Source organism: Zeus faber, assembly GCF_960531495.2.
Source record: "Zeus faber genome assembly, chromosome: 4".
NCBI lineage: Eukaryota > Metazoa > Chordata > Actinopteri > Zeiformes > Zeidae > Zeus > Zeus faber.
Genome location: NC_137191.1, coordinates 11,990,201 through 12,015,064, shown reverse-complemented (window position 1 = coordinate 12,015,064; position 24,864 = coordinate 11,990,201). Strand labels below are relative to the sequence as shown.

The 24,864-nt window shown below is 44.8% G+C and overlaps 3 protein-coding genes across 3 annotated transcripts; 1 reads left to right on the top strand and 2 right to left on the bottom strand.

Moving 5' to 3' along the window:
• Window positions 1-2,606: 2,606 nt before the first annotated feature.
• Window positions 2,607-5,808, top strand: LOC307229841 (keratin, type I cytoskeletal 19-like). The gene is made up of 8 exons (XM_079999935.1): window positions 2,607-3,125; window positions 3,340-3,422; window positions 3,556-3,712; window positions 3,844-4,005; window positions 4,189-4,314; window positions 5,030-5,250; window positions 5,388-5,401; window positions 5,531-5,808. The coding sequence occupies exons 1-8, from the start codon at window positions 2,703-2,705 to the stop codon at window positions 5,578-5,580; spliced, it is 1,236 nt and encodes a 411-aa protein (XP_079856061.1). The 5' UTR covers window positions 2,607-2,702; the 3' UTR covers window positions 5,581-5,808.
• Window positions 5,809-9,512: 3,704 nt separating this feature from the next.
• Window positions 9,513-19,294, bottom strand: LOC307228898 (stromal membrane-associated protein 1-like). The gene is made up of 10 exons (XM_079998742.1): window positions 18,964-19,294; window positions 17,966-18,099; window positions 16,925-17,010; window positions 16,716-16,791; window positions 14,754-14,819; window positions 14,308-14,383; window positions 13,937-14,067; window positions 12,296-12,500; window positions 10,298-10,635; window positions 9,513-10,202 (listed from the first exon to the last, which is right to left on the bottom strand). The coding sequence occupies exons 1-10, from the start codon at window positions 19,079-19,081 to the stop codon at window positions 10,065-10,067; spliced, it is 1,368 nt and encodes a 455-aa protein (XP_079854868.1). The 5' UTR covers window positions 19,082-19,294; the 3' UTR covers window positions 9,513-10,064.
• Window positions 19,295-19,627: 333 nt separating this feature from the next.
• On the bottom strand, window positions 19,628-24,607 carry cenpk (centromere protein K). The gene is made up of 10 exons (XM_079999389.1): window positions 24,545-24,607; window positions 23,367-23,495; window positions 23,217-23,273; window positions 22,854-22,917; window positions 22,475-22,521; window positions 22,298-22,380; window positions 22,090-22,188; window positions 20,610-20,745; window positions 20,408-20,461; window positions 19,628-19,930 (listed from the first exon to the last, which is right to left on the bottom strand). Exons 1-10 carry the CDS (start codon window positions 24,545-24,547, stop codon window positions 19,775-19,777), a joined length of 828 nt encoding a protein of 275 aa, XP_079855515.1. The 5' UTR covers window positions 24,548-24,607; the 3' UTR covers window positions 19,628-19,774.
• Between the last annotated feature and the right edge of the window lie 257 nt (window positions 24,608-24,864).

Below are 24,864 nucleotides of genomic sequence, written 5' to 3'. Positions count from 1 at the left end.
CCGCAAAAAACTCATTTTTTGATTTTACATTACATTTAGCAGACGCTTTTATCCAAAGCGACTTACAATTGTTCAAACACCGACGGACGCAGCCATCAGGAGCAATTAGGGGTTAAGTGTCTTGCTCAAGGACACTACAGCATGCTAGCAGGAGGAGCCTGGGATCGAACAGGCAACCTTTAGATCACTAGACGACCAGCTTTACCGCCTGAGCTACCATCCCCATTTTAACACGGGGGGGGGGGGGACCTAACTATTTGTGACTATTTTTTTTTATCTAAAGGGGTTATCTGTGAGATTATTTTGTAATTTTTTTCCCATATTTTATACTTTTTACAGTCATTAAATGTATTTGTGTTATGCATGTGCTCCTTTTTGGTGCTGTTTCCATTGTTGGTGGCGGGGTCCGCCTTTCCCGGCTAAGGACACACTGATCGGGCACGCACACAAAGTGAAAGGCTGCTGTGCTGAATTGAATGAAACCGCTTAGTCAGTTGTGGTCGGTCTGAACCGTGGATATGAATGAACATTCACCCTCGGATGTAAAAATATCCCCACCGCAAGAAAAAAACCCCAAGTCAATCAATGAGAGAATACTTTTTCTGGATAAAAAGCACTTTAATGTTTATATGTGTCAACAGATTTCAGTGAGTCGTTTTTATATTCAAGGGTTTATGGTCTACCTGGGGTAGAGAAAAAAAAAAGTTTTTGTTTTTTTAAATTTTTTCCAAGTTATTTTTTTCTTAAGCTCCAGTTGACTCCAGTGTACTGAATTTGTTTACAGGCCAGTCTTTCCCGGTCCGATATGGCAGCGACATTGACGTATCGCTCCAGCGGACATGAATAATATTTTCTTATTCTAATTAAATACTAAGATTCACATGTTCTCCTGGGTACACCCACCGTAGTTACACCAAAGAAACCCAAGGGATTCAAGCCTTTGTTTCCCCAATGGTTGGGGGTCTATCCTAATGCTCCTCCTAAAGATATGCTTCATACAATGTTCAATTCAATGGAATCCTAATCTCAAACTTTGACTTCGTTAAACGTTGCTCTTCACTCAGTGGAGTCTTTCCTGATTAAGGCAGTGGGAGTTTGGGGGTCTTTGTGGTCCAGCTGACATGGTACAGTGGTCCAACCTGAAATCAGATTGATAAGAATTGTAAGTTCTTATCAATTTCTTCAAAAAGGAAGGCAGGGAAAGCAAAGCTTTGAATTAACTAAAGATCCAAGTGGCTAATTATGAGCGTTTGGACATTGACTGGTAGTTTTATTTTTACTGAGGCACATGAGAGATTCATCATAATCCAGATAGGGTGGAGTGTTGTGGGACTCACACCATAAACCCACACCCTGAAGATTCTGCCTGTTGCTCTGACCTGGACATGACTCGTTCACTCCTCCCAACTCCCTCCTTTGTTACACTGTGGGGGCAGGGATACTGGCCAGGGTCCAAGGCTACGATAAGGGCCCCACACGGGCACACACACACACACGCATGCTCGTGCACACACGCAGCACTCATGCACGCACGCACACACGCACGCACACACGCACGCACGCACGCACGCACGCACGCACGTACGCACGCACACACACACACACACACACACACACACACACAGACACACACACAGACACACACCTCTCATCCATTTGCAGAGGCCAAAACCAACAACATGAGGAGCACTGGGTTTCTATGCAGTCTCTCTCTCTCTCTCTCTCTCTCTCTCTCTCTCTCTCTCAAACAGGACATGGGGCTGGGCTGAAGGGGATGTTTTAGGGATATGCCAACAATAAGGTGCTGACATGTTCCCTTAAATGGATTTGACTTGAATGAAAAACAACGGCAGTTTGAGTTCCAAGGCTACAGATATCCGCCACATGCTATCCAGCGGTTTCAACCACGACTTTTGATCTTAAAACCTTTGTAACACTGTATTGAAAATGTCACAAATAGTATACGATTAGCAACAAGACATGCAATCGACTCAAAATCATAAACAATCACAAGCAAAAATCGAATACAGCGATTTATTGAATTTGGTTTAAAGTCAAATTGGCATGCAGTGCACCATAAAGGAAAGGTTTCGCTCCGATGACCTTGACTTTTACTTTTCCGGGAGAGGAAAACTTTTTGCCAAGCCTTTAAAGTGAATGTTGAGTCATGGTGGGACACTTAAACAGCAATTAAGGCTTTAGTGTTTGCATTTGAGGGACGGCAAACGACTGGTAGCTTTTCACAAAAGCCTGTATAAACAGTAGACAGACAGCCAGACGGTGAGACAGACAGAGACACATACACACAAATATACTGCGCACACACCCACGCACGCAGGCCCGCACGCACACACACACACACACACACACACACAGAAAGAGAGAGCACAAACACACACAAGCATTCCTTAACAGTTTCATCACAGGGGTGGAAAGAAACTGAGCGCTGTGTTTTTTCAATGTGAATATACTTCAGCTGTGTCAAATCTATTGGCAAACTGTAGAGGCAAACTCCTCAGCTCCCCTACACCCTTCCCTTTCCCACATCTCCCTCCCTCCTCCCCAGGCCCGCCCAACGGACGGCAGTATATTAGAGGGCAGTCCCTCTTTATCGCTCTCCACAGTCCTTCGGTCAGCAGCTGTATAACGGTCCTCCTCTTCTCTTCCACTTCCACCTCCTGATCCACACACGGGCAGACAGCATGTCTTACAGAAGCAGAAACAGCGGCGGCTCCATGATGGGCCAATACCGTGGGGTCTATGCCACCAGCGCTCCCAAGGCCTTTAGCGTGCACGGCGGTGGTGGATCCAGGATTTCATCCTCCACCAGCATGCGTGTCTCCTCCGGTTTCGGCGGTGGCTACGGAGGCGGCAGCTTCGGAGGTGGCAGCGGCGGCTTTGACCTGTCCAACGCCCTGGATCAGAGCTCCATCCATCTGAACGAGAAGGCCACCATGCAGAACCTGAATGACCGTCTGGCCTCCTACCTGGAAAAGGTGCGCTCCCTGGAGGCCGCCAACTCCAAGCTGGAGGTGCAGATCAGAGAGTACTACGAGAAGAAGGGACCTGCAGCTGAGAAGGACTACAGCCACTACTGGGCCATCATCAATGACCTGAAAGATAAGGTAACAATTCTCTACACCGTCCAAAAATTGGTAGATGAGGAAAAGGTCCACTCTCTGGAGAGGGACCTTGACTAGAATAAGATAACTTAGTAATGAAAAGTATTTCAAACAACTAATATGAAGCAATTAAAAAAAAAACAGTGTACCATTGTACCATTAAATACAGCATTAAAGTTGTCTCACACAAATAGCTCAACCGATGTCTCTCCTTCAGATCAATGGCGCCACCATCAACAACGCCAACATCCTGCTCCAGATTGACAACTCCAAACTGGCTGCTGATGACTTCAGGACCAAGTAAAGATGACGATCAATTCCTCTCTGAACTCCGTCACTTATAGTCTTGGTTGAGGAGAAAATGAACAGCACACTCATTTATATTAACATGGAATTTGTAATAAAGTTATTCTCACCTCTTCTCACCTTTCAGATTCGAACATGAGCTGATGATGCGCCAGTCGGTCGAGGTGGACATCGCCAACCTGCGTCGCCTGCTGGACCAGACCACTCTGACCAAGGCTGACCTGGAGATGCAGATCGAGAGTCTGCAGGATGAGCTGGCCTACCTCAAGAAGAACCACGCAGAGGTTGGTGGTGCCCGACGATCACCGGCCCACATCAGTTCCTTCGATGGGAACATGTCGACGCTTAGATGCCTGACTAGGGAGTGGGACGTGGAGTCATCTTCTTGACGTAATTTTTTTGTTTTCTTCCTCAGGAACTCGCGGCCCTCCGTTCTCAGCTCACCGGCACGATCAACGTGGAGGTTGACGCCGCTCCTCAGCAGGATCTCAACAAGGTCCTGGAGGACATCCGCAACCAGTACGAAACCATCACCAACAAACATCGCCGTGACCAGGAGGCCTGGTTCAATGAAAAGGTAACCAGGATACATTTAGCTTTAAACAAAGCAAAATCACACCCTAACATGGTGGATGATAGTTTGTCCACTGTGTTAGGGTGTGGTTTTGCTTAAACCAGTCTTCCTGAAGCTTCACAATTACAATTATCTCCCTTTCCGTTTAAAGATAAATGGAATGTGTGTCTCAATGTCCTCCTCTAGTCCACAACACTGTCCAAGGAGGTGGCCGTCAGCACAGAGACAATCCAGACGTCCAAGACAGAGATCAACGACCTGCGCCGCACAATGCAGGGCCTGGAGATCGAGTTGCAGTCTCAGCTCAGTATGGTAAGAGACAAACCATCTGTTTCTAAAATGAGACTTTGCCTTATTTGAGCAAAGAATTCCATAAACCCCTTATACAACAGGGGGAATGTACAAAAAGGATTAGGGAGAGGTGAAAGAGAGAAGAATGGCGTGGGGGATGGGGGGCTTTTCTGAAAGATGCAGAGGGAAAGAGACAGGACTGATAAGGTTCGGGGAGATAGGAATGTCTTTTCCCTGAGCCAATCATTTCACGGACATCTGGGATAAGACCAGACGGAATGAAGCTAAAAGAATGCACAAGCCGCCGTCCCTCGCCTTTACTCCCACGGTTATGCAATCCCCGGCTGCGGTTAATCATTGAACAAATTAAAAGCCGCCACACTGTACAGCTCCCAGCGAAGCACCAAGACGGAAAGAAAATCGACGCAAGCTTAAAACTCATGTCCAGAATTCAAATTGGAATTCTTTCATACCTGCATGATAGAACAAGCCTTACATTACACGGCAGGCAGAGCACTATGTTTCATACGATATGATAGTCCTCTGGACCCATGATCAAGGGCGGGGTCTGTTGTTACAGTGTGTTGTTTGAAATCTTCATCGAGGCTCTGCTTCATACTCCCAAACCGGTTAAATACAGAATATAATATAAGAAGAACATCAGAGTATCAGCAGAATATTCAAACAACTACTTTTTACGCAGTCTTCTTTTAACGTGCTCTCTGCTCCCATGCAGAAAGGAGCTCTGGAAAACACCCTGGCAGAGACAGAGGCCCGCTACAGCAGCATGCTCGCTGGATACCAGAACCAGATCAACATGCTGGAAGGGGAGCTGGCCAGCGTGCGTGCCAGCATCGACCAGCAGGGCCAGGAGTACAGGATGCTGCTGGACATCAAAACCAGACTGGAGCAGGAGATTTCAACCTACAGGAGCCTCCTGGAGACAGAGGAGTCCAGGTATATTCGCAGTGATTCCAAAGTTCACCGATGCATCATTGTTCAAAGTGTAACATGCATGACATTTAACGGCACTTCAATCTTTTTGCTTATTTCATTTGCTTCCTCTCTCTCTCTCCCCCTTCCCGTGATTTTAGACCAATTGGCTCAGGTGAGTAAAGAAACAAAAAAAAACCCCACACACACACACACACACACACACACAACAATCCTCACAATAATGCAATCGTTTTGTCATGGAAACCTTTAACATGTCGTCGCTTCTTCTTCCTCTCCGCAGGCGGATCCTCTACCACCGTCACAACCACCACGGTGCGCTCGTCCAGCTAGGGATCTGCGGGCGCAGCTATCGGCTCAGAGTCGTAACACACACACACACACACACACACACACACGATGCGACTCGCAGAGCTACGCTCGCAGCGGTGCCGTCCTGAAGACCTACGGAGCCGCGCTCATTAAATGCTCGTGAAACAGCGCGTTTGCGACTGAAAAATGCTGTTTGTGTGACTGTGTGTGGGATTCGTCTCTGACAATAAATCCGCTGGTGAATACAAACTCCTGTTTTGTGACTGACCTGAGATTTAACACGGTTTATTTTCTTTTTTTTTGGAGATGTTGGGAGCCCCCCCCCGTCCAGAATGTAACATGAGCAGTTACTTTTTCCATTACACATCTGTGTGTGTGTGTGTGTTTCTTTACGGTTGCCATGACAACCGTGCAACATTCCAAGGGGGGAGTCAGGCAGAGGTCCGTGTTACCCAACATCAGTGTTGACAGGAAGGGATTGAACAATGGCCGACAAGTCCAGTGGGGAAAAATAATTTGAAAAGACAAAATAAATGTGTCGGGGCCCTCAGATAAGCCCACTTTTGACTTGACGATAATGCCCAGGTTTGACTGGACGTCTGCCAACTCAAACACAACATTAATTAAAGGGAAAGGTTCCGAGGCCTTAGGGCACGTTGGAGGGACTTTTCTTAACAAGACACGCCCACACACCCGCTTGACTAATCTTTGCCCTGGATGGTTATAACACACAACGTTAGATGAGGTGTCCCAACCCGGGAGAGCTCCCGTTGCCTAGGAACAAGTACACACAACTACTTAGTGCAGGAAAGCAAACGTTGACTCCCGCAAACAAAGAGGGACTCTGTGACGGAGGTGACCATGTTGACTCATGATAAAAGCATCGAGGAGGGACTCTCAAAGCAGCATGAGAGTAAGAAAGAGAGCATGTTGAGTGTGTGTGTGTGTGTGTGTGTGTGTGTGTGTGTGCGTGCGTGTGTGTGTGTGTGCGTGTAAGGGCGAGAGAGGGGGAACAAAGATAGAATACCGAGAAACACACAGAGAAAACCAGGGAAGCATGAAGACCGTGCCTCCATACTTTGGGCAAAACACTTGTGTGCCAAGATAATCGCGTAACAATTTCAAAATCCCTTCTCGGGGAATTCCCAGAGTCGGCCGGCGTGTGCGACTTTCGTAAAAAAATAAAAAGTAAAAGGTCATCAGCTGGAGATTTTAATCTTCTTAAAGTCTGAAATTAGGAGACAATCAAATCATCCAGTAGATCCATTAAAACAAACCCCAAGTGAGAATTTGCCGTAACCGAGTAATTCTTGATTTAATCATAAGAGTAAGAGCGTGATCATGAGAGAACACCATTCCAAAAAAAGATGACATTGTCAATCCGGTGCAGGAATACGATTCACATTATTCTACGAACGCGGCCAGACGCCATCCAACGACTGCAACCGCAGCAACATTTATCGAGATTCTCATTCCGCAGAGCATTTTACGTTGCCTATTGTCTAAGAATGGAGTGGAGATCTGCACCTCCTTATTGTGTGAATGCGTGTTATCGCTCCCTCCGCCCCAGCAGACTATTCCTTTCGGCTCGCACTCCGACCCGGAAAACAATAGAACAGCAAAAGAAACGTGGCGATGAGCACAAATCACTCCCGTCTCCCTTAAAGTGCAAAGGTTCTGCTTCATCTCCGGCGCGCGGCTGACAGGGGGTGGAAAAAGAAGCGCTCGAGGGGCAATGAGCGCAGGAATGTTTCTGTTTCAAGTCGGGAGCCATCGAGCGGGACGTGAGAAGGAGGAGGAGGAGGAGGCATTCTTCGCGGCGCTGATGGGTCTCCATTCTGGAGCGGCGTCAACTCTAACACAGGCCGAGAGGAATGCCGAGCCTCCCCGCGAAAGGCCACCGAGCCGTCTGCACAGCTCTCCACCCTCCCGCCGGGCCCGGCCGCGGCGTGCGCAGACGCACGACCGCTCGCGTCGCCGTGAAACTAGAATCAAAACTTGAAATCGAACCGCGGGCCACAGTGAGTTTGCGCCGCGCACGCGTCGATATACACCCCCTGGCAAAAGCTGAACCGAGCACTAAGAATACACCTACTGCATTATTAGTATTACTGTGAGATTAGGGTGCTGCAGGTCACAGCAGCTGATTCGACGGGTTGTTCTGGTTCGCAGCGCCACGCCCTGCTCCGTCCCGCACTACCACCTCCGAAACACTGTAACATGGAGACGACTTTAAATGGAGCGGTGTTATGGAACACTGTCACCCTGGACACGCTGTGTAAAAGCCGAGGCACAAATGACACACAATGATTACCGGTTGGTCAAATATAATCAAATGTTTCCCCGGCTGCAAGTTTGGTTAAAGTTAAGAGGAGGGGAAGAAAAAAAAAAAAGAAAAGAAAAAAAAAACACTGGGCACAATGATTCCTTGTAAAGGATTCATGGACCAATAGTGCTCGGAAAACTAAAAGTGCGTGTTAAGGAGAAAAGAAGGGAGGAAAGTTTTCAACTTTCTCAGGCTTCAATTCATTTCATGTTCCTCTCGTGAGACAATGCTGCCACCTAGTGTTTGACTTTAACCATCGGCAGCAGCAAAAAAATGACCCACGTTCCAAAGAATGTCCATCTAGGGGCAGAGGAGGGTGCGGGCCCTCATCCAACCCGTTTAAAATGCGTGACTGCACAATTGTTGATTGACAATAACATGTTATTAACATGTTTTCATCACGTCACATAAGCCTGTAGTCCGCACCGGCCTTCACACACGTTGGAAGTGGAGCCGCACACATTTGATGCCCTCTCTCCCACAGACATGTACACACACGCAAGCGCACGCACCCATGTACACACACAGGCCAGCGAAATTCCAGACCTCTCCTCTGTTCATCCCCATGTTAGGTTGGGGATTGCCAACAGCAGTGATTAAATGGGAATGAGCTAATAAGTCAGAATCGCAAATGAAAATAATCTGTCAATGGATCTACAACAGCCTCGGCGTGAGGAACTCCAGCTGCAGGAAGAGAAAACCAAGCGTGAAGTATCGGTTAGAAGTCCTCAAAAGGAGAACACGTTGTTTGATGGGATTGGGAAAATGCCTTTGAGCTGTGCCGCCGACTCAGATCTCTCTCTCGTCCGCACAGCTTGAGCCGCGGGAGCGGCCTCTTCCTGTCACTCCCGACATCCGACCTCCGACCTCAAACCGGCCAACTTACTGCAAGATGACGGAAGGGGAACACTGAATAAGCAGGCGTCCCATGTGCAAGTCCATGGACCTGCACGTATGATTTCTGCACAGTGGGACTCGACAGAAATTAGACTAAGAATTTTAAATCACTTGCCATGTGGAAAAAAGAGAAGACTCATATTTAAGAAACAACACATAAGAAAAAAAATCAAGCTGACCAATCTGACATTTTCAAAACAGGGCGACCTAATTAAATCCTTCCGCCATGATTGCATTTTATATCTTACACATCGCTGAACAGAACGCTGCAGTGCAATGAATCCTTATTTTGACCTGAGTGGTCCCGACTGAATTACAGGTTAAAGAGAGTGCAACAGACCAAGAGAGGTGTGTGGAAATTCAAATGTACACTATAAACAACGCTTTACGAGTTCTTTTGAATCGCCGTGAAGTGACGGCAGTACCCGTCGTCGCACCCCAACATACTCCCACGTTTCATAAAAGGTTGTTACTTGACAAGCCGTTGACATCACACAGGCTGAAAAACAGGCGGCGTACCACGCAGCGCCTTGCACCGCCCTTCCCCCACCGCATGTCGTGCGCCAGAAGACGGAACCCGGCCGGAGCTGCAGCTCTCAGTAAGGCTGCTAAGGTTAAACTCCCGCTCTTCATAACGCCATCCGTCCCACTTAAGAGATGTAAGCTTTAAACTAAAAATAAAATAAAAAAAAAAAAAAAAAAAAGGAAAAAAGCCAAATTACAGATAACTCACCAAGACACTTTATTGGATTATTATACTTTATTTTTTATAGGGGAACCACAGGTATTTTAAAAGAAGGTTATACAGCGCTGTACATTTGGGAGCAGTATTAAAAGACACCGTATTCATGTCTTCTCCCATTAAATACTATTCATTTAAATTTTCTATAATCTTATAATGATACAGTGATACAATAAAAGCTTGTGTAACTGGTCCTGCAGCTTCTTTTGATATGTCGTCGATGGGATTCTATTTCCTTATGACCTTTCCAAAAAAAAGGAAAACAAAGAGTTATGATGGAAAACCATGTTACAGGCAGAAACTGCGAGCCTGTGTTGCAGTGGTGACTCCCAATTCACTCACACAATAGAGAGAAAGAGAGAAACAGAGAAAGGGGAAAACAGAGAAAGCGATAACAATTCCGTGTTCTGAAGGGGAATCGACGTCGGAGCCGGGCATCGGTTCCCTGTCGGGGCGCGGGGGCGGGGGCCGTGCAAAGCTTTGTGCTGCACCACCCACCCTCACCCCCACCCCACCCGTCAGCCCCGACTCCTTGGAGGCTCACTTCCAGAGCTGTGTGCTCAGGGTCTGGCCAGACGCCGCTGCAGCCGCCCAACCACCCATCCCTGAAGCGGGCTGACCGAAGGCCATCTGCCCCCCGGAGCCGTTCAGAGTCATCCCCGACATCTGCTGGTTCATCTGAGTGTGAAATGTAGAGGACGGCCATATTGTTAGAAACAATTTGTGTAACGACAGTACAGAAGTATACACACAGGGTTTTACCGCCTCTGTACCTGACCCATGTTCCACTGCGGCTGCTGCCCGGGCTGCAGGGCGTACATGCCCTGAGCCGGCACCATGCCCGGGGGCATCGCCCCGCCCTGTGGTCCCATCATCCTCGGCGCCATGCCCATCACGCCGGCGCCAGGCGCGTTCCCCATGAAGCCGTTGGGCATCGTCATGCCAACCATCATGCCAGCGTTGGGCGCCATCATGGCCGCCCCGCTCTGAGCCATCATTGCGCCCATGACTGTGGTGGGAGGCATGGCCGGGCCCATGCCAGGGTACGCCGTGTAGCCTGCAGGGGCTTGAACGGGGAACTGCATTTGGGAGGGGCCCATGAACATGCCAGCTGAAAGAAGAACATAATTACATTTAGATAAATTGTAGAAGGGATTGTTTGAAGACTTTGTGTAAAGACAAGAGGAGCCTTAAGAACGCTTTAAGGAAAAATGGCAGAACACTTTGTCTATTCCCAATGAGTCAGGGACCGGAAACAATAAATTTGCTCTTTGGGAAATCCAAAACAGTAATTGATTAATACCTTACAACTACTAAGGATCACGTGTGTTCTCGACAGCCAATATTCGGTCAACTCAATCGAATTGAGGCATTTTTATTTCTCTGCTGCTTAACCAAACATCTGAGCTTTATCTCTCCCTGTGCAACTATTACAACAGGCTGAGATAATTAGCAGGTTAATGGGCATGACCTGCAGCGGGTTTGTGTCAAATGGAGCACACCTTCTGTCAGTCTCATTACACTTAGTTACACAGACAATCATCTATTGATGGGTCATTGAAGACGTAATTTTAGTGTACGGCTACTGCCATGACGTACACATGTGACTACAACATGCGGATGTCGTGCTCAGAGTGTGGTGTTTTGGTTCCCAAGTAGGGCATGGTCATTTTCCAGTTTTTTTTTTTTTTTTTTTTCAATAATATTCTAATCTTGTAAGATTTGAAATGATGTGCATAGCTTAGGGGCACATTTCAAAATTTGACATGTCTCCAAGTCATATGAAAGTGTAGACTCAGAGCTTCATAAGAAGGTATCACTTGTGGGAATCAAGCCAACACTTTGGAAGCTATGACTTATAAGTAGGGATGGGGAGGTGTTTCACCTGAAACTCTGGAACAAATAGCCAGTGAAGCCAAAGATGCTAATCGATCACCACGCCCACACAAGGCCCCCCCCAGACCCGAGACACGAGACTAAAACAAGCTTACTTTACAGACAAACTATAAGTATTTTGTGATCCCAACACTGTTGTTTGTTATACTGAGTGGGTTCTTCAATATTTAAACTTTCGTAATATGAACAAAAATGGAAAATACAAAAAAAAAAACCCCACAAACCACAAAAACAAAAGCCTTCCATGTTGATTTGCAGGACTTTGCGTTTACACACTTGATACACCCTTGGCCAGATGCTGTCACATTCAGACCACGCCTATCCAAAACAACCTCCTTTTTGGTTCAGCAAAGATGAGAGTTCACACAGAGAACTTGTCAAAACTGTGGTCTAAAATTATAGTTGTCTCCAAAAAAAAGCAATGATGGTGCAGTGTAGGGATGCCGCGGTGAGGAATTTTCCCCACCAGTTAATAAATAAACAAATAAATAGGTGGATAAATAAATAAATAGCACTGGACATTTTGCGGCGGTGGAGTTTCCCCGTTCAGCACAGCCGCGAATTACAATTGCATGGAGGGAGACAGATCCCGATCTAAGGTCTGGAGCCTTCTTTCTCTCCTCCGGTGTTGAGTGAAATGTGACTCTGCAGACTCTGCTGCGACTCTGCTGTACGCGCAAGTGGAAGTATTGATAACACGCTTAGTATCTTACAAATTGGATTTGTTCTATTTGATGAACGTCAGCACTGATATGCGAAAAAATATTTTTTAAGAAGTATAACAACAGTGGGGGCGGTGGGCGAGTTAATGTAATGCCCAAACACCGGTAACATCTATAACCGCGGCAACCCCAGTGCAGCGTTCACCTCCTCACCGTTGGGGGTCTGTTGGGAAATGCTACTGGTTCCATAGAGCGAGAGGATGGAGTCCTTGGAAAGTGGCTTCTTGGTGGCGTCCTCGCCCTTGGAGCTGCTACTACTGTCGCTGAACAAGTCCAGCTCTCCGTGGCACGACCCCGAGCCGGGCACCCCTCCGGCTGTAGCTTGTGTCGGGGTACTTGCCGGGTTACTGGAGGTAGCCTGGAGAAGGTCAGATAGATAGAATGAATAACAACAACCTTATAACATTTGTTGCTAAAGCATAGTGCAAGTCAAAGCCTAACCCATGTTATACATCTTAATATGTTGAACCCAACATAATGGCATTGTGAAGCAATGCACAACCTCCAACACTGATGTAACCATTTGTGTAGTGGAATATAAAATACATTTGCAGTTAGTGTTATGCAGTACCAAACTACACCGCGTTCCAAATTATTATCCAAATTGTATTTAACTGTCATGAACATTTGATTTTTTGCTTTTCATTTGAACTCATAGATGGTATTGTGTCTTAGGGCTCTTTGGATCACTGAAATCAATCTCAGACACCTGTGATTATTAGTTTGCCATGTAAGCCCAATTAAAGGAAAACTAGTTAAGGACGTTCCACATTATTAAGCAGGCCACAGGTTTCAAGCAATATGGGCAAGAAAAAGGATCTCTCTGCTGCCAAAAAGCGTCAAATAGCGCAATGCCTTGGACAAGGTATGAAAACATTAGATATTTCACGAAAACTCAAGTGTGATCATCGTACTGTAAAGAGATTTGTGGCTGATTCAGAGCACAGACGGGTTGGTGCAGATAAAGGCATAACGAGGAAGGTTTCTGCCAGACAAATCATGGGATGGAGAGAGCAGCTGCTAAATTGCCGTTACAAAGCAGCAAACAGGTATTTGAAGCTGCTGGTGCCTCTTGAGTCCCACTCAAGGTGTAGGATCCTCCAGAGGCTTGCAGTTGTGCATAAACCTACTATTGGGCCACCCCTAAGCAATGCTCACAAGCTGAAACGGTTGCAGTGGGCCCGGAAATACGTGAAGACTCATTTTCAAACAGTCTTGTCTACTGGTGAGTGCTGTGCAACCCTGGATGGTGCAGATGGATGGAGTAATGGATGGTTGGTGGATGGCCACCATGTCCCAACAAGGCTGCGACGTCAGCAAGGAGGTGGCGGAGTCATGTTTTGGGCCGGAATCATGGGGAGGGAACTGGTAGGCCCCTTTAGGGTCCTTGAAGGTGTGAAAATGACCTCAGCAAAGTATAGAGTTTCTGACTGACCACTTTCTTCCATGGTACAAAAAGAAGGGCCGTGCATTCTGTAGCAAAATCATCTTCTTGCATGACAATGCACCATTTTATTTTTGAAAAAAATACTGTTATTATTGTGAGGTTTGTTTAATAACATTGGAATTATACCCTAATGGTTGATGACTTGAAAATTATACTGACTGTCATTTGCATCGACTTTTAAGGAAAATCAGAGAAAAATATCATTTGCATAATAATTTGGAAAGAGGTGTAAAGCGATCCAAGTTATCGGCAAAAGCTCTACCATCAGATATGCTTTCTTTAAGGGTGGCGAGCCAGTCAAATCCAGAGAACATCATTTCCGCCGGTGAATGCTCCGCTGTGCTTACCTGAGCAAAGTGAGCAGCAGACGCGGATGTGGGAAGTGGATTGGAGACCATCGGCCCGAAAATGTCCAGGTCGTTGTTGTTCTGAGTTGTGCTAGTGCTACTGTTGTTAGCTGACGCAGCCGGGGGTGCATCTACGACAGAAAGGCGGAAAAAAATAAAATAAAATAAATATCGTCAGCGACAGTGCACATTCCATCAGTCAATCCAGAACATCTCACACTGGTAATAACGTAAAAAAACGCCTGTGTATGTTGCAGTAAAGCGATTAAGTAATAATATATCTGAATATACATATTTGAGAACGTGGTGGCACACACATCACCTACCAGAACATTTCCCAGAGTGAGAAACATGTCGGGAAAGACACTTACCGAGGCCTAGGAGGTTGACATTGTGTTCTGAACTCTTCAGAGGGCTGATTTTGGGTACTGGCCGACACTCTTCAATCTTTAAAAAAGGGGAGACACCGGGCTTTGTTTACAACATGGTGGAACTAGCTGCTACAGCAAGTCTTGACTATTTTGCATGAGACCATGATTAATGGTCTAATTGATGAAAAGGTATTTAACGTCTGTAAACATCTGAACGGGAACTTTTAGACGTGCGTGTGCATTCCTCCACCAGCCTTCAAGACCACATGCGCACAGCGAACATGAAGACATTAAAGAGAACATTTTCAGACAACCTCTTTCCATGTACAGTATATGATTTCTGTGGATCTGTTGAACTGCCGCATAATTACAAATATGACAGAACGTCATATTTTCTTCCTATGAATGACATTGCAGATTGTTGTGTCAGTAATCCGACAAATTACCTTAGAATAAGACGATTTACTCCCTCGGTCTGGTTCTTTTTCTCTCTTATTATCCTTCTCCTTTGGCTGGCAAAAGAGAAGAAACAAGAGGAACGATGTAACACCAGGTCACCAAAAATGGGGTGAAGACAAGAACATAAACATGGAATTTGCAATTAAAAAAAAAAAAAGCGTGCCTTAAATGCACTATAACCTTTACAGGTGAACTTAATTTGACCTTCTCTAAACTTTTGAATGCACATGTCCAACTGTTCAATGTTTCAGTACTTTTTGCACAACTTGCTGTTCTCTAACAAGGAGCTGAACGGCAAAATTCACAACAGGTGTTTGATCCATGAATCGACCATTTCGAATACATTTCCTGGTTCAATTAGAATTGGTATTTAAACAGTCCTCTTCATCATGCTGTTCACATTTTGACATCATGAGACCAAGACGACACCTAACAACTGATCAACAGTACCTCGCCATTGCCAGGTTTCAAACAGGATGTTCTCAGAGGGAAGTAGCCACTGACCTTAGAGTGTCACAGAGTGTCATCAGCAGGTTGCAACCGAGATACAGAGACTGGAAGAGTCACAGAAAGGCATAGAAGTGGACGTCCCTTTGGCCACATCCCACACTGATGAGCGCTTCATTGTGAACAGTGCCCCGCTGAACCGGATGATGATGCCACTCCACATTTAAGGGAGGTGAGAGGCACCCAAGTGTCACGTCAGACCATTCCAAACCGTTTACATCAGCGTGGTCTGCGTGCTTGACGACCTGCAAGGGTACCTGACCACACCACCAGGCACAGGCATCATCGTCTTGCATGGGCCAGGGAGCATTTACACTGGACGAGGGGCCAGTGGCCTCAGTGCTGTTCTCTGATGAAAGTCGATTCACGTTCAGCAGAAATGATGGCCGCCAACGAGGTTGGAGACGTCAAGGAGAGCGCTATGCATCAGCCACTGTTGTCACCAGACGAGCCTTTGGTGGTGGTGGTGTTACAGTGTGGGCAGGTGTGTCTATTCAATACAGAACTGCCCTACACTTTGTGAATGGTACAGTGACAAGCCCATACTACCTGAATAACATCATTAATCCAGTCATTGTGCCCCTGCATGAACAACACAGGCCTCATTTCATCTTCATGGACGACAATGCTCCAGCTCATGGAGGTGGCATCATTAGGGAACGGCTGCTGGAGACTGGGGCACCTCAAATGGAGTGGCCTGCACTTTCTCCAGACCTGAATCCCATAGAAAACCTATGGCATCAGCTGAGTCGCCGTGTAGAGGCTCGTAACTCTGTACTCCAGAACCTCAATGACCCGAGGGCCGCCCTTCAAGAAGAGTGGGGGGCCACGCCTCAGCAGACAATAAGTCGACTTGTGAACAGCACGAGACGTGGTTGTCAAGCTGCAATTGATGCTCGAGGGCACATGACAAGTTATGTAGACATTGACATTTTTTGTTGAGGTAAACCCACCACTGTTGTTGGCTTTTGTTTCAATAAATTGTTTGAGATGAGGAAATCACCATTGCCTGCTTCTACTTAAATGCCCTACTTTCATGATATAATATCACTGTAGCGTGAACTTTTTACATTTTCCATAAATTTCAGCTGAAAGCCAAATTTCCCTAACTTGTGTACACAGGCAGCCACACACACACGCGGCCACACACACACACACACACACACACACACACTCACACATTCCATTTCCGTTGCCATAAGGAAGATTTGCACATGGAAATGTCAGCGTAGGTGCGACGGTGGAGTCCAGGCTCCGGTCGTCAACCGAACAACACAGTCCATCTGGTTCGTGCAAAGTATTTAATCGTAATCATCGTAATCTGTTAAGCCATTGCACAAGCGCTTGAAATAGATCAAGCTGTTTGATATGATGCGTAGTAGAGGCGGAGGGGAAAGTGGACAAATAAAAACACAAGTTGTAACGGTGTGATGTGTGCGTACACTCCCTCCGTTGGTCACATTCTTGCTGTAGTATTTCTTCTTCTCATATTTGTCCCTGATGAAGAATTCCACTGCTCTGGGGTCAGAGTTGAGGAAGAGGTAGCCCAATGTCAAAAGGTGAGCAATGGCTGCATGGTGGCTTGTGTGTGTGTGTGTGTGTGTGTGTGTGTGTGTGTGTGTGTGTGTGTGTTTACGGAAGTAAAGGATACTGGTCTGTTTGGGGCCTTCTAAAGCTTTCTGGAAGGTTGGCCTCATAAAGCTGCCTGGCATTGGTGTTGCCCATATCCTGTATACTCTGAAACAGAAACAAAAACGGGATGGATTCAAAATGCCTTTCAGTCACACCAACTTGCATTTTATTTTTATTTTTTTTTAAATATAAATGATTTGTCACTTCATCAGAAACAGTTTATTCTAAGAACATTTACATATATTAGGAATTTGTTCTGGCGAGGTTCGGCGCGTTACGAGGGGTGTCACGATTCGATTTCACTTTCGATTTTAAGGTCACGAGTCGTTTCGATTCAAACACGTTGGGACCGTCCTGTCTTGATTTGTAAAGGAAAAGAAAAACGTTTCTCAGTAAGTAACTGAGCCCAGTCACATTAAATTATAAATAATGTATTTTTTTAAAATAAATGCTTGGAAGCCGTAAGAGCCGTCTCTTTTCAACACTACTGCAAGTGCGTCTCTTCCCCTCTGCACACTGCGCCCCTGTCCGCTCAGTACGCTCTTCTCTAAATCAGACTTTCTTCCTAATTCCACTGATCAGATCACAGCATCACAGGTTAACATTACTATCTTTTCTATCACATATCACAATCTAAATCATATCCATAACGTAAAATACTCTTATGGAGCTCTTCTCACAAGCTGCCGGTTCTCTGTTCCGCCCTCTCATGTGGACATACATCAATGGGAGCACACTTTTTCTTTAAATTATAAGAACGCACAAAGCTGCGGCTTGGGCTTCGGCTTTCGATCGATTTTGGATTTCGAATCGGATTGTGACACCCCGTGCGGAAGATTTGCATTGTTAAAAAATAAATAAATAAATATATATATATATATATATATATATATATATAAATAAAAGCTTAACTGAAAAAAATAAATAATTCTCTCTAACATGAAACTCTTTGAAAACGGGAAGTAATTCTGCAAACGCTTTGATTCAGCAGGGACAAGGACGATAAAAATCGGAATGTTTTAAACCGAGGTGTAGGTTACGCTTTACTTGGATTATATACCTGGATTTGTTCTGAAGTCCATTGGTCTAGGTTGACGGACTTCACTCGGGATATGTGCACGCCCAGATTCCTGTGGATGCCGGCGCATCGGATGCAAATGAACACACCGAGGTTCCAGGATGCCCATCTTGGACCTGAGAGGGGGGGGGGGAAGCGAGTGTGAGACGGGTGAAAGGGAGTGATGCAAGACGACAGGAATCGAGCCTGTGCGAGCGTGTTGCCAACACCTCTCGGCGAGAGCGGCTGCATTCTTTGCGCTTGGCAACGATTGCTCAGATGGGCGTTAAAAAGTGAAAACCCACGAGAACAAGCCCCCGAATTACATTCCCAACGGCAAAGCTGTATCTCTTGACGCGGGGTTCTCTATACGAAGGTCATTTCATTTCCATGAAAGTATAGCATCTTGATTTGGGTCTTTTTTTCCTTGGTCACTTGGAAGAGGTGCGGATTGGTTAGAATTTAGAATGGGGATTGGTCTTAATTTATAATGCTCATACACATCCAGTTACCTGGCCACGATCAGCTACGCCGGTTCGTCAAATTCACCACAAAACCGCCAATGCACGTGCCCTACCTACGAGCGCATTGTTGCCGGGAAAGGCGGGCCCCGCCACCAACAATGGAAACAGCAAATATAGAGGCGCACTAATAGCGGAAGTACATTGAACGGCCGTTGCTTAAGAAGTGGCAGCTAAACGAAGCATCAACTATGGGATTTATTCTTCAGCGGGAGGGAGGGGGGGGTCTTACGGATCTCCACTTTAACTTTAACCATTAGAGTAGGACCACAGAACAGCTGACGTTCTTCCACCCTCCGTTTAGCCGAAGGGGAAGGAAGGCGTCAGCTGACTGTTAGCTCGTTAGCTCGGGTTAGCTAGCCGACAGCGGAACCGAACAGGTGGTGGTGAGCGGTTCGTAAGGGGCAAGCCGGTCGAAATCCCCGCGGACAGGAGCTGTTTTTTTCTGGGGGGAGGGGGGTGGAGAGCGTCGCGTCGCACCTTTGGCCTCGCAGTCAGCGCAGTACTTGTTGTCGTCCTCCCGCAGCATTCGGGACAGGATGGCCTGGTGCTGCTCGTTCAGCTTCTGGGCCTTCTCCCTCTCCGAGCGGGTCGTCATCCCCGCGCTTGGGCTCGGCGTCGGTGGGTTACAGGAGGGCGGATTCACCTTCGCAACGACTCGTCAACGCGGAAAACTTGTTGGTTAGACGGCCATAACCGCAGGGGTCCGATCGCCTCCGAAGAACCTGACGACACCCGGAACCGGAATCCCGCTTCCGCCCGCATGAATACCTGGGCTCGAACGTAACAGTTCCAAATGTTACTGCGAGTAAAAAAAAAAACCCGAATGAATAAAACACCCGACACGGCAGAAGATAGCACAGCCGCGTCGGGGGCGGGCGGGACGGAATTAAAGAGTCGATAAAAAATAAAACTTTAAAACGCCGACGAAGTGGGCTCATGTGATTGGACAATGATTGTGACGTCATTTCCCGACGTGGGATGACGTCCACCAAGGAATAAATACATTCCCATTCTTTTCCGATTACTATTATGAAACCAGTATTAAGTGTTGTTCCGGTTCGCCATGGAAAACAAACATATCGGGTATATGATTAACAAAAAAAATACATATACCTATATACACATAAAAAAAGATAACTGATTCGTTTTTAAAAACAAGTTTATTGAATTCCAAAACACAATGTACAAAGACACATACATACAGACACACATACGTAACAAAATTAATGAAAAATTGAACATTGTGCTAGTGCTACTGTACAAACCACCTGTTTCCAATCCAGTGCCATTAACAAAAGGTTTCCAGACGGATCTTTGAGTTATTCTCTGGGTGCCTCACTGCGATGCCGTGGCGGAGCAGCATTTCGACATACGGCGGCCAGAACTTCGCATCTATCGTCACATACGGGTCATGTGGCGTCTCCAGGATCTTGCTCATTAGCAGCTTAAAATGGTGGAGCAGACAGATTAGAGACCAAACTCAGAAGTATTCCAACAGTAACAGTTTTGTATACGGTATTATATGCGAAATGGATTGGACCTCACGGTGGAATTTGGTTCATTACGTGGACACATAAAACAGATCAAAGTTCCAATTGTATTTTTATAATCAGTACAGATTTGATTATATAATTCTGTCGAACAAGCAATCGTCAAGTCTCAATGTGTTTGTGTCTCATTCCCTCGGCTACATATTGGGAAAATGTATTCAACATCACAGTTCCAATGGTTGACAAATAAACGTAAAAAGTAAAAAATACCGGAACTTTTTGTCTTTCTCAGGTGCTTAAAAATACCACGTCGGTACTGCTAACTGAAACCAAGCTGTGTCACAAACTGCTGATGAATACCGTTAGAAAAACAAGTGACAGGCATTGAACTTACAGTATAACTACGTAATATATGATGTAGCAGTACCCACCTCAAGAATTTCATTAATTGACAATAGGTCTTCAGTCAAATTCAGTGCAGTATTCTGAAAAGTAAGCGAGAGGCAGTTTGAAGATAGATAGACATAGAAATAGAGAGATAGAGAGGAAACTCAGTGTACCTCATCTTGTTGGTATTACAAAGCTGCAATGGAAAATGATAAATAAATGACATAGTGTAGCAGGTAAGGTTACCTTTTTCTTCTTGTTAGGGTTGGTTTCATATTGAGGGAGAGGGAAATGGTCGCCGAGAACGTCTTGCAGCGCCTCGATCAAGCATTCTTGGTAGTGCTTCATCTTCTCTATCTTGTTCTTGGTGTCCTGCAGAATACTGGAGACCAGGAAGCACAGATGACTACGAGCCCACACATGAACAAACAGCAGTGCCCGTAGAAGGCATGAAGCGTTTTGTGTTTAATATACACCAGTCTAAATAGTCAAAATAGTCAGTCACATCAGTATAAATTCAAGTTTGGCAACTATAGTTATGTTGTTAGAACTCTCCACTCCCCTTGCATTTATCCTCATTGCCAACAATTCCTTATACAGTGGTACCTCGACTTACGACTGCATCTACTTACAACTAATCCAAGATACGAGTAGCGATAGTCGCGAAATTTTGTATCGACTTGCGACCGACTGCTCCAAGATACGACCGTGGAAATTTGCAGTTGGCGCGTTGGCGGCCAGTCAGCAGTCAGTCAGCGGGCGACCTACATCGTGTGTGCACGTAGTTCGTGGCTTATCCATATTTTTTTCATATTAACTGTGTTTGTGCTGTGTATTTTGTTTATTTTCACCCTTCATCATTTCATTATTTATATGGGAAAAATTGCTTTGACGTACGACTGTTCTTACAGAACAAATTACAGTCGTAAGTCGAGGTACCACTGTAATGCTTTAATATTGAAAGTGCATGGTAATCATCTCAGGGTTCTTTAAGTTAACGGATCAGAATTTGTTGAACTATACACGTGCACTAATATAATTATTGTCTTTAAATGTGACATAATATAGTCTTGTATCAAGGTCCTAAAGTCCTAGGTACCGGTCTCAAAATCAAATAGTCATTTTTATCATGGAGGATTTGTGATATCTACAAATATTGAATACTTGTCTGAAGAGGCAATATCACAATTGCACAGCATGAAGATTGTAATTTACACCCCTATTATAATTCCTGACACAATGCTTCCTCAATCCATTTCATGGTTTAATTCAGGCATATCTGAATTCTGACATTGGCCATCCCTTTACATCCCTTACCTAGAGTACAGCACCTCAAGGATAAACAAGCCCCCATTTAAATGCTAACTGCTTTATTCAGATTAAATGTTCGTTATGTGCACATTCATTCACAGCCAATTGTGCTTGTAGAAAATTTCCTTTAATCTATGAATAACCCTCGAGATAAACTGTCAAAAACATTTTACCGCATCTCTCTCTCTCACACACACGCACACGCGCGCAGAATTATCCTTTTACATAATTCACACAATATCATGTATTGCCGTTTTGGGTTCTGCATGAATCTCCTTAAAATGCTTTTTCTCACATGGCATATTTAAGTAGTTTACAAATATTCCATCTCCACATTTTTAAAGTTATGTTTTTTTTTTTCTTTCCCCCGATGTACACATGAGGCAAAGCAGCATGGTGATGTCCTCACACTCACCTGAGTTTTGACAGTTCCTCTCGCTCCGTTTGGATTCTTTCAACATGATTAGTAGCGGCGATTAACACCTCTTTTCTGTCCGCCAGCCACTTTTCTTCACTGAAAACATTAAATCAAACAAACAAACCATTTATTCACTTGTAATTTTAATTGATTGGAAAGAATGATAAGAATTTCACAAAAGCACAGAGAGTAATCGATACGTCACCGTTTCTGGGCTTCCACGAGGCTGTCCCTCCTGGCTTGGCAGCACGCAGCTATCATCTCCAGCTTGGAGCACAGCTTAAGCATCTGTGCAAAACATGAAGGGAAAATGTTTTCAGCTGTTTATAAAAAAGGTTGAAGAGCCACGCAACAGTGTCAAACAATCTGTACATTAACATACCTCTTCTTTTGCAGTGTGAAGTAAAATCTCTGGATTTGTTGACAGCACTGAGTTGAAAGAAAGATAAAAAAATAAAAATCACATGACATTGCAGTGTAAATCTAACCTCCTTCCATGAAGGTGCATATTTTGTTTATTACATTGTGAAATGCAATGTCTATTGATAAAGTGAATTAAATGGGATGAACACATTACAGGAATGAAGAAAATTAAAAGTTTATAACAATTTTAGAAATTAGATCAAATTAAACAGTATCACAAAATGATTCTGGGTTGCTCTTCTGTTCATTAACATTGGAATAAATGGTCAAGAGGGGGAAGTACTCGCTGTTGTTTGTAATGTTAAAGTGGTAATCTGTAACAATATTATATCGCTCACGTTTAGGTTCCATTGTCAGCCACTGCATCAGTTCAGCTTCTGTTTCTATCAATCTATCCACCAACTAAGAGATTATAGTGACATTGTCATGTGTCAAAAGTACAAAACTTACAATCACACATTTTATTCAAATAAAGACGGAAAATTAAGATATCGTCAAAACTGTATAAAAAAAAAAAGGGTTAACTTTGTTATATTTTTTATTATTTAATATCAAAATGTTAAAAATAAATTGAGGTCAAGAATATTCAAGATGACCAAAATATTTAAACATGGTGAATTTTCCATGTCTTAAATTTCTAGTAAAATTAAGCTAGTAAATCCTACTAGAACTATTCACATCTGAAATAGTCACCAACTCACCTGGTCTTGTGGATCGTCACACATTTCAGTCCTACACAGTATAATCTCATTTTGCAGCTGTAAGAGAGAGAAATCTGTTGCAAACTGCATGACGTCAGAAGCTCTTAGTGTATATGACGTGTAACCCCCTGATGACAGCTACCGCTTTACCTTCTCAAGCTGTGCAAACTGCTCCTCACATTCGTTCTGCAGCGCTGCTTGAGCAGCTTCCGAGCAGGGATTACGGGACGTCAAGGAAACAGTTTCTTGGTCACCAGGTTGATCAACACCCGCTTCAGCCTTGAGACATAATAGAAAATTAAGATGAACCGTGGTTTGATCGTCGGCAATTAATGGGGTGGATTGCAATCTTATTGTGAAATCGGTAGAATCCACAATTTTATTTTTCGATCGAAACGTCAAGGGAATTTTAAATCCAAGTTTGAAAACAACTGTCAGCCAAATGTTTCCATATTCAATGTCACTAAATGGCTCTTCTGAAATAGGTAGCAACTATTTCACATTCAACTTTATGCTACTATCTGACTTATTAGAGTTGCATAACATGTAACCTGTTATAGTGGAATAAATTGAACACAAGACAAAGACAAATTGCTCATTTCAATTAATTGTATCAGAATTGCCAAATAAAATGTCATTACTTTGATTGCCCCAGTTACACCTAGGACTTATTGTGTGCTATCACCGGGTGCGTTGCATTACATTTCACTGCATATATGTATGGAAGTATGTATATGTATGTGACAAATAAAAAATCTTGAATCTTGAATCTTGAACCGGCCAATATGTGATGTTCAGAATCAAACGAGCGGAGAAAGGATTTGGGAAATAACCTGCAAGTAACCTGCTGTCCACAGACACAACATACTGTATATGTTGTTAAATTATAGTTTAGAACAGTGATTCTCAAAGTGGGGTCGAAGGACCCCTAGGGGTCCTTCAGTAGGTTTTAGGGGGTCCCCAGAAAAAGGATTAATAGTTCAGATTCACCGTTATTTAACTTAATTTAATTTATAAGACCATGGCACCATTAGGCGCATAGTACAGATATATTGTATAGGAAAATCATGTTGGACTTAATCTTGTCTAACAATAGAGATCTTCTTAGATTGGGGTCTCAGAGGCTAAATGTTACCAGACTGAAGTTCCTTGTTGTGAAAAAGGTCGAGCATCACTGCTCTACATTACTTCAACTGGCTAACGTTCAGTCTTCAGTTCACTCTATAACGCTGCCGGGTTATGCCGAACACTTATCGCCGCCTACCACTAAATTATAAATATCGCTGAAGGACTTTAATCCCACTGAACGACATTGTTTCCACACTCACCATGTCAACTGACGGGACACAGACACGTCCTTTTCAAAGACCGCCAACGCCGATGACGTCACGAGGTCGGTGGGAAAATGTTGGCGAGGACTAAAGCTGCGCAATCGTGCGCAGCGCGCAGCGCAGGAAAGCGTTTTAGTGTACAATATCCAATGAGTCCGGGAACCTGGGTTATTATGATTAGAATTTATATGTTTCCAACAAATAACGGGTTAAAACGTATCCATCTATCTATCTATCTGTCTGTCTGTCTGTCTGTCTGTCTGTCTGTCTGTCTGTCTGTCTGTCTGTCTATCTATCTATCTGTCTGTCTGTCTATC